The 10000-nt window shown below is 34.5% G+C and overlaps 2 protein-coding genes across 2 annotated transcripts in view; one reads left to right on the forward strand and one right to left on the reverse strand.

The window, feature by feature from the left end:
* The window catches only part of LOC149506001 (uncharacterized), a gene marked incomplete at its 5' end in the record, with an annotated part of 92646 nt that overhangs the window by 24595 nt on the left and 58051 nt on the right, over positions 1-10000 (reverse strand). The window lies entirely within an intron of this gene.
* LOC149506002 (cytochrome b6) lies at positions 1143-4674 on the forward strand. The gene is made up of 2 exons (XM_089757911.1): positions 1143-1543; positions 2368-4674. The coding sequence occupies exons 1-2, from the start codon at positions 1538-1540 to the stop codon at positions 3007-3009; spliced, it is 648 nt and encodes a 215-aa protein (XP_089614037.1). The 5' UTR covers positions 1143-1537; the 3' UTR covers positions 3010-4674.

Below are 10000 nucleotides of genomic sequence, written 5' to 3' on the forward strand. Positions count from 1 at the left end.
AATGGACAACGGGGATGGAATAGCCGTTGGGTGGTTAGGACACCCTATCTTTAGAGATAAAGAAGGGCGTGAACTTTTTGTACGTCGTATGCCTACTTTTTTTGAAACATTTCCGGTTGTTTTGGTAGACGGAGACGGAATTGTTAGAGCGGATGTTCCTTTTAGAAGGGCAGAATCGAAGTATAGTGTCGAACAAGTAGGTGTAACTGTTGAGTTCTATGGTGGCGAACTCAATGGAGTGAGTTATAGTGATCCTGCTACTGTGAAAAAATATGCTAGACGTGCTCAATTGGGTGAAATTTTTGAATTAGATCGTGCTACTTTGAAATCCGATGGTGTTTTTCGTAGCAGTCCAAGGGGTTGGTTTACTTTTGGGCATGCTTCGTTTGCTTTGCTTTTCTTCTTCGGACACATTTGGCATGGTGCTAGAACCCTGTTCAGAGATGTTTTTGCCGGTATTGATCCAGATTTGGATGCTCAAGTGGAATTTGGAGCATTCCAAAAACTTGGAGATCCAACTACAAGAAGACAAGTAGTCTGATGCAAGATTGCTTTGTTATTTTTCGCTTCTATTTTCTGTTTGTGATTTGACATAGGCTGCTGTAAAAATCTTGATTAAAATCGCTGCCTTTTCTTTGATTCTTGTTCTTTCGTTATTTTATTCGGGAGATGATTCTAAATAAATAGGTACGGAAGCTATAATTGTAAACCACGATCGAATTTATGGAAGCATTGGTTTATACATTCCTCTTAGTATCTACTCTAGGGATAATTTTTTTCGCTATCTTTTTTCGAGAACCGCCTAAAGTTCCAACTAAAAAAATGAAATGATTTTTCATTATCTCAATTGAAGTAATGAGCCTCCCAATATTATATTGGGAGGCTCATTACTTCAATTAGTCCCCGTGTTCCTCGAATGGATCCCTTAATTGTTGAGAGGGTTGCCCAAAGGCAGTATATAAGGCGTACCCAGTAAAACTTACAAGTAAACCAGATATAGAGATGGCGACTAAAGTTGCTGTTTCCATTATTATATAATTATATAAATAATATATATAAATATAAATATAAATAATATAAATATAAATATAATTTCAAGATCACAATGGATCTATGATAAGATCGTTTATTTACAGCGGAATGATATACAAAGTCAACAGATCTCACTGAATACAAAATAAGATTTATGGCTACACAAACCGTTGAGGGTAGTTCTAGATCTGGTCCAAGACGAACTGTTGTAGGGGATTTTTTGAAACCATTGAATTCGGAATATGGTAAAGTAGCTCCTGGATGGGGAACGACTCCTTTGATGGGTGTCGCAATGGCTTTATTTTCGATATTCTTATCTATTATTTTGGAGATTTATAATTCTTCCGTTTTACTGGATGGAATTTCGCTGAATTAGATTCACAAGAACCACGAAGCCTCGCTTTTCAATACAAAAAGTGAAACTTTTAGTTCTCGGATTTTTTTTAGCCCATTCTATTTTGGTAGTTCGACCGCGAAATTTTTTTTGTTTCTGTATTTCCGGAATATGAGTGTGTGACTTGTTATAATTGATCCTATTGATAGTACAGAAAATGGGTCTGTCCTCTTGATCGAGATAGTTTTATCCCGTCGGATAGCCATTCTAGTATCTGGAGCACGGAATATATGAAATGGATCACGAAGTATTCGAACTATGATTCATACTTAATATTCAAACCTCGCGGCCGGACTCAAAAAAAAAAAAAATTTTCAAAGAAAGAGGTTTTTTATTTATAAATCGAGAAATTTTTTCTTCTTTCAAACTCTCATTTAGTTTATGCTTATTTTGATCAAAGGACAAACCTTTCTTTTCTTTGTATTTTTATTTATTATATCTATTCTATTCATTGAATAAGTGATGATCCAATAATTCTTACTCAAAGAATCTTTGGACTTAGTTTGAAGGTTTTATTGAATCATCGCGGTTCTGGTATGAATCTGAAGTTTCAATTGATTCATAGGGTCTTAACAAGAGAATTCCTATTAAAAATAAAGAAAACAAGAATAAAGCCACATTCCATATAAATAACAAATCAAAGCAAAGAAAAAGAAAAGAAATAAGTAGGTAAATAGAAGATTCAAGAGGCCTGATCAACATAAAGACGAATGCGCCGACTTGATTTTTTGGCATTATAATTACAACTACAAAAAAGAGCTTTCGGATTTTTACTCTTTTGTGTCTTCAGATAAAATTGAATGAAAAGATTAAGAAGTTTCAAACTTTCTATTCCATATCCGTTTCAGCTATTATTTGGGTGTTTTTGTTTGAGCTGTACGAGATGAAATTCTCATATACGGTTCTCAGGGGGGGAGTCCTCTTGGTTTACCTATCTCAATAAAGTCTATGATTGGTTCGAAGAACGCCTCGAGATTCAGGCGATTGCAGATGATATAACTAGTAAATATGTTCCTCCTCATGTTAACATATTTTATTGTCTAGGAGGAATTACGCTTACTTGTTTTTTGGTACAAGTAGCTACAGGATTTGCTATGACTTTTTACTATCGTCCAACCGTTACTGAGGCTTTTACTTCTGTTCAATACATAATGACTGAAGCTAACTTTGGTTGGTTAATCCGATCAGTTCATCGATGGTCGGCAAGTATGATGGTCTTAATGATGATCCTGCACGTATTTCGTGTCTATCTCACTGGTGGTTTTAAAAAACCTCGCGAATTGACTTGGGTTACAGGCGTGGTTCTGGCTGTGTTGACTGCATCTTTTGGTGTAACAGGTTATTCCTTACCTTGGGACCAAATTGGTTATTGGGCAGTCAAAATCGTAACAGGCGTTCCGGAAGCTATTCCGGTAATAGGATCGCCTTTGGTAGAGTTATTGCGTGGAAGTGCTAGTGTGGGACAATCCACTTTGACCCGTTTTTATAGTTTACACACTTTTGTATTACCCCTTCTTACTGCTGTATTTATGTTAATGCATTTCCTAATGATACGTAAGCAAGGCATTTCTGGTCCTTTATAGAGAATATAGACCATAGCTATATTGTAACCAATCATTTATCTTATTACTTGCCAATCATTTATCTTATTACTTGGGGGAGGAACAATAGTATTTCATTGCTACAAATATGGATTGTTGAAAAAAAAAAAAAAATAAGACATGTATTTGGATATTTCCTTTCAACTCCACAATATTCTATTATTTATTTGATATGACATGAATAGTTGAAGGGAATTCCCCGAAGAGAAAATGGATTATGGGAGTGTGTGACTTGAACTATTGATTGGGCCATGCAGAAATATGCCTTTATCTGCTACATTGGAATTCACAACCAAATGTGTCTTTGTTCCAACCACCGTGTAAGCCCCATACAAAGGATAGGCTGGTTCGCTTGAAGAGAATCTTTTCTATGATCAGACCTGACGATGTCGTGTATGAACAGGGCTCCGTAAGATCCAGTAGAATAAGTGATTTGGCATAATGCAAATTAGATTTTATTTATTTATTTTTATTTTTTTTTTACTTTCTTATCTTAATAGTATGAAAATACATTCATTTCTTCTGCATCGACCCGATTTATTATTATTATACTATCGGAGTGAAACAAGGGATCTAAAGAAGAGCAAAGGCTAGACTATATTAGTAACAAGTAAATCCTTTGTATGTAAAAAATCTCGATATATTTTTGGGATAAAGGTGAATCGCAAGGCCTAAGACGACCCAGAAAGCACTTGATCACGATCAACTTTGTACGCCTACTTGGGTATTGAGCATTTACCTGTAAAAATGGCATTCCTTGGAATGTATAGTTGCAACTTCGTAAAATGGAATCAGGTAACTTTTTTCTTACATATGAAATCATTCATATATGTGTGGATAACATATAGATTCATTTTATATGTATCCGTTTGTATCCATTTGATTCGATTGATTTTTGCTTGAGCCGGATGATGAAAAATTATCATGTCCGGTTCCTTCGGGGGATGGATCTAGAAAAATTCACCTATCCTAATAACAAAAAAACCTGACTTGAACGATCCTGTATTAAGAGCTAAATTAGCTAAAGGTATGGGTCATAATTATTATGGGGAACCCGCATGGCCCAATGATCTTTTATATATTTTTCCAGTAGTAATTCTCGGTACTATTGCTTGTAACGTAGGCTTAGCGGTTCTAGAACCTTCAATGATTGGTGAACCCGCGGATCCATTTGCAACTCCTTTGGAAATATTACCTGAATGGTATTTCTTTCCTGTATTTCAAATACTTCGTACAGTACCTAACAAGTTATTGGGTGTTCTTTTAATGGTTTCAGTACCTGCGGGATTATTAACAGTACCTTTTTTGGAAAATGTTAATAAATTCCAAAATCCATTTCGTCGTCCAGTAGCGACAACCGTTTTTTTGATTGGTACTGCGGTGGCCCTTTGGTTGGGTATTGGAGCAACATTACCGATTGATAAATCCCTAACTTTAGGTCTTTTTTAAATTGAATCAATTTTAAAATAAAATATCATGATGTGCGTATCTAGGGAGTAGTCACTTCAAAGTCAAAGTGAATTCTCCCTAGATACATTTATTCAATTCTGGTCCCAATATATGGATTGTGCTGAAGGTTCAAAATCCATTTTCGTTTTTTTTTTTTTTTTCTAATTTTCTAAAGTAAAAAAAAAAAAAATGAAATAAATCCTAAATCCAATGGATTTAAAATTTTGGTAAATCAATTTCGCAATGCTTTTCTACTTCTTTTCTAGAATGCCCAATATTTGTTTTACATCTTCTATGCGAAAGTGTTCAATTTTCATAAGGTCTTCTTGACTGTTATTCAAAAGGTCCAATAATGTATGTATATTGGACTTTTTGAGACAATTATAGATCCTGGGAGGCAATTCTGATTGGTCAATAAAAATATATTTCAATGCTATTTCTTTTTTCTTTTTTCTTAGTTTAGCTAATCTATCATGAAAAGGAAAAAAAGGTAAAGTAACGTTGTGTTGATTGTTTTCTAAATGTAAGTTTTCTTCTTCCGCATCTAGAAAGGGAATAAATAAATCAATCAAATTCCGAGAGGCTTCATGAAGTGCTTCTTTAGGAGTTAAACTTCCATTTGTCCATATTTCTAGAAAAAGTATCTCCTGTTTTTCATTATCATTCCCATAACAATGAATACTATGATTCGCATTTCGAACAGGCATGAATACAGCATCTATAGGATAACTTCCGTCGTGAAAGTTCTTTGGCGTTTTTATACCGTATCCTCTATTTCTCTCGATTTGTAATCCAATACACAAATCAATTGGTTCGGTTAGGCTAGCTATATGCTGTGTATTATCAACGATTTCCACAGAAGGCGGTAAGATGATGTCTTGAGCAGTTACATATCCGGGACCCTTGGCACAAATAAAGGCGTTACGAGTTCCATACAAATTACTTCTCAATACAATTGCTTTTAAATTCATTAAAATTTCATGTACTGATTCTTGAATACCTACTATGGTAGAATATTCGTGTGGTATTTTCTCAGATTTTGCACGTGTAATACATGTTCCTTCTATTTCTCCAAGCAAAGCTCTTCGCATCGCAATGCCTATTGTGTCGGCTTGGCCTTTCATAAGTGGAGACAGAATAAAGCGTCCATAATAAAGACGCTTACTATCTGTTCTTGATTCAACACACTTCCACTGCAGTGTCCGAGTAGAGACTTTTACTTTCTCTCGAACCATAGTAATATTATTTTATTTGATCAGATCATTGAATCATTTATTTCTCTTGAAATCTCTTTAGTGTTTATTTCTACACACGTTTTTTTTTAGGAGGTCTACAGCCATTATGTGGCATAGGGGTTACATCCCGTACGAAACTTAATAGTATACCACTTCTACGAATAGCTCGTAATGCTCCATCTCTTCCGAGACCAGGACCTTTTATCAGAACTTCCACTCGTCGCATACCTTGGTCTACTACTGCTCGAATAGCATTTCTCGCTGCGGTTTGAGCAGCAAAAGGAGTCCCTCTTCTTGGACCCTTGAATCCACAAGTACCGGCGGAGGAAGAAGAAATTACCTGACCCCGTACATCTGTAATAGTAACAATGGTATTGTTGAAACTTGCTTGAACATGAATAACTCCTTTTGGTATTCTACGTGCACTTTTCCGTGCACTACTGCGCCCATTCCTACGTGAACCAACTTTTGGTATAGGTTTTGCCATATTTTATCATTTCATAAGGATAAGTCAGAGATATATGGATATATCCATTTCATGTCAAAACAGATCTTCTATTTTTATTTGTTCATCGCTTTCTTTAAGATTAGTTTCTTTTCTTTAACTTTAAGGAGTTCTTTTTAGAATAGAAAGATTATCCTTGTCTCTGTTTATGTCTCGGGTTGGAACAAATTACGACAATTCGTCCCCTCCTACGGATTAGTCGACATTTTTCACAAATTTTACGAACGGAAGCCCTTATTTTCATAGTTGTTATTCCTTAAATTTTTCCGAATCTACTTATTGGAAGAAAATAAGTTTCTTGAAATTTTTGAACCTTGAATTGGATCCCCCTGAAAGGAATCTTGAAGTTGAAAAAACTACCTAATCGTTCGAATCCTTGTTGCGGAGTCTATAAATTATACGCCCCCTGGTTGAATCATAAGCACTTACTTCACTTTTGTTGACTCTATCCCACGGTGGTATACGTATAAAACTCGATCGGACCCTTCCTGAAACATAACCTAGAATCAGATCTTCATTATCTAAAGGAATCTGGAGTGGACGTGATTCACTAATTAAACCTCCATGAATCCATTTTTGTTCTTTTATTCCAGGTAAAACTTCCTTGACGTATCAACTACTGTAGGGCAGGAGGAGTTCTATTAGACAACCCGTGCTTTTTTTTTTCACAAATGGAAAGTTTCGGATTCGGATACAATTCGGATGTTAGACAGATTACCATATATAACACAAAATTTCTCCGCCGATTCCTTCTAGTCGAGCCTCCCGGTCTGTCATTATACCCCGAGAAGTAGAAAGAATTACAATCCCCATCCCGCCTAAAATTCTAGGAATTTGTTGATAGTTAGAATAGATTCGTAGACCGGGTCGACTGATCCGTCGTAAATTTAAAATAGTTCTATATGGTCCTTTCCTATTCCTTCTATGCCGTAGGGTTAAAACCAAAAAATATTTGTTTCTTTCCCGATGTTTCCTTATGTTATCGATAAAACCTTCTCGTAAAAGTATTTTAACAATGTTTTCAGTGATGTTAGTAGATCCTATTCGAATCGTTCCTTTTCTATTCATGTCAGCATTTCGTATAGAAGTTATTATGTCAGCAATAGTGTCCTTACCCATGGTAAACTAAAATTATTGTTGCTCCCGAATTTTGATATAACCAACATGTTCTTTTTTTTTTTTTACTTAGTAAAGGTATATACGTGAGACACAATCTACTAATTAATCTATGTCATTTAAATACTCTAATTTAAATACTATAACTATATTGAATTGAGGTCTCGTCTTATAATACCTCAGGAGCTAATGAAACTATTTTAGTGAAATTTAACTGTCTCAATTCCCCGGCGATCGCACCAAAAATTCGAGTTCCTTTTGGATTTCCTTTTTGATCAATGACAACTGCAGCATTGTCATCATATCGTATTATCATACCGTTGTCGCGTTTGAGTTCTTTACAAGTACGTACAATTACAGCTCTGATCACTTCTGATCTTTCTAGAGGTGCCTTTGGTACTGCTTTCTTGATCACAGCAACAATAACGTCACCAATATGAGCATATCGGCGATTACTAGCTCCTATGACTCGAATACACATTAATTCTCGGGCCCCGCTGTTATCTGCTACATTCAAATGGGTCTGAGGTTGAATCATTTTTTTTAATCTCTTCTTTCAATGGAACAAAGGACGAAGAAAAAAAGAAATATTGTTTGTCAAAAAAAAAAAAAAAAGGAAACCCGCAATTGTTTTTTTTATTCCCAAGACTTCTTTCCTTTGGTTCTATATTCCTATCCTGAAATAATGAATTGAGTTTTTATAGGCATTTTGGACGCCGCTATTGAAATAGCCTTTCTTGCTATATTTTCGGCTACTCCGCTCATTTCATAAAGTATTCTGCCCGGTTTAACGACAGCTACCCAATACTCGGGAGATCCTTTCCCCGAACCCATACGTGTTTCTGTAGATCTTACCGTAACTGGTTTGTCTGGAAATATACGTACCCATATTTTTCCACCACGGCGTACATTTCGTGTCATTGCGCGGCGCCCCGCTTCTATTTGTCTAGATGTAATCCAAGCGGGTTCAAGTGCTTGAAGAGCATATCTACCGAAACAAATGCGATTACCTCGATAAGATATTCCTTTCATTCTTCCTCTATGTTGGTTACGAAATCTGGTTCTTTTTGGGTTATAGTTGATGGTTGTTTATTAATTCCATCTCTACTACAGAACTGGACATGAGAGTTTCTTCTCATCCAGCTCCTCGCGAAAAAAATGACTAAAAAATATTTTATTTTATTCTTAAGATATATAGGTAGTTACTGAATAATAGATTGAATCCTGGGATTCTTTGCTTTGAGATTTTATCTGATCTATTTGAGATTTTATCTGATCTATTATAAATTTGTATATCTTGTTTGGATATATATTGGATATATATATAAGTAATTAAACATGGATTCTATTTATAGATAATGTCTTATCTTGTTTTTGTTATAATGTTATAACGAATCTTTATTTTGTTTTGTCTTTTTTTATCATATTCATCTCGGATCGACAAAAATTTAACAATCAAATAAAATGAAAATAAAATTTTTAAAATGAAAATAAAAAAAAAAAATGAAAATAAAATTTTTAAAATGAAAATAAAATTTTCGCGGGCGAATATTTACTCTTTCAATATCTATTTCAGTTGTCGGGTTAACTCATGACCTCTCAGAATCAGAACAGAATAAAAAGAAATGAAGTGGTCTCTGGTTTGTTCCGCCATCCTACCCGATAAATCATTAGGATTCGTTTTCAATAGAATCCTCTGCATTCACGGGTTCCGTCGTCCCCATCGCTTCTCGATTAATGCTTAGGTCTGAATTCTCCAATGGAGCCTTAATTTAATATTTAATAAAAATTTAATATTTAATAAAAATAAAAATTTAATATTTAATAAATAATATTTAATAAAAAAATTTGTTAATTTGTTCTTTAGTCAACCTTCTCAGTCTTTATTGACTTAAGGCTCTTGATTTTTTCTTCGATGAACAGATATTCATCTAATTATTGATGAATCTCTATTGATGCTCTATTACATTGCTCTTTATGAGATGCTTCGTAGACCTTACATATTGGAATCATATATCATTTCATTTCTATTTCTTTTTCTCTCTTTCTCTCATCCTTCTATTTATCCACATACTTTTTTATTTTGCTTCACAATTTAGATATATTCATAATCAGATTGGTTTTTTTTTACTTAACTTAATGCAAAAAAAAAGATTTCAGTTGCTATAATGATATGACCAATATATCATATCTTGACTGATTCTTTGGATCCAGATAATCCGAAGCGATGAGTTGGTTATTAGTGCTATAGTTATTAACTTATACTGTGGTTCGCCCATTTTTTTTTTTGAATCCTAAGCCTAAAAACCCAACGAGTCGCACACTAAGCATAGCAATTATATCAAATGATCAATCAAATTTTTATTTAACCTTATAGAATATAGAATTTAGAACTGCTCATTTTTTTATTGAACATAAAAAAATGAAAGAATTTGTCATTTTTTGTTCTATCGCAGAATAGAACGTAAAGACAAGTAGAGTCTTATTCTTATTATTCTTCATCTATAAATATCTATAAATATCCAAATTTTGATTCCTAATACCCCATAGATAGTTCGAACTCTATAGGAGCAATACTCAATTTTCGCTCCAATCGTTTGTAGAGGAACCCTACCTTCCCGGATCCATTCGACACGCGCAATTTCTTTTCCGTCGATACGCCCTGCAA

The sequence above is a fragment of the Durio zibethinus genome, unplaced genomic scaffold (assembly GCF_047325235.1).
Source record: "Durio zibethinus cultivar Kanyao isolate XHJ-2024 unplaced genomic scaffold, ASM4732523v1 HiC_scaffold_2, whole genome shotgun sequence".
NCBI lineage: Eukaryota > Viridiplantae > Streptophyta > Magnoliopsida > Malvales > Malvaceae > Durio > Durio zibethinus.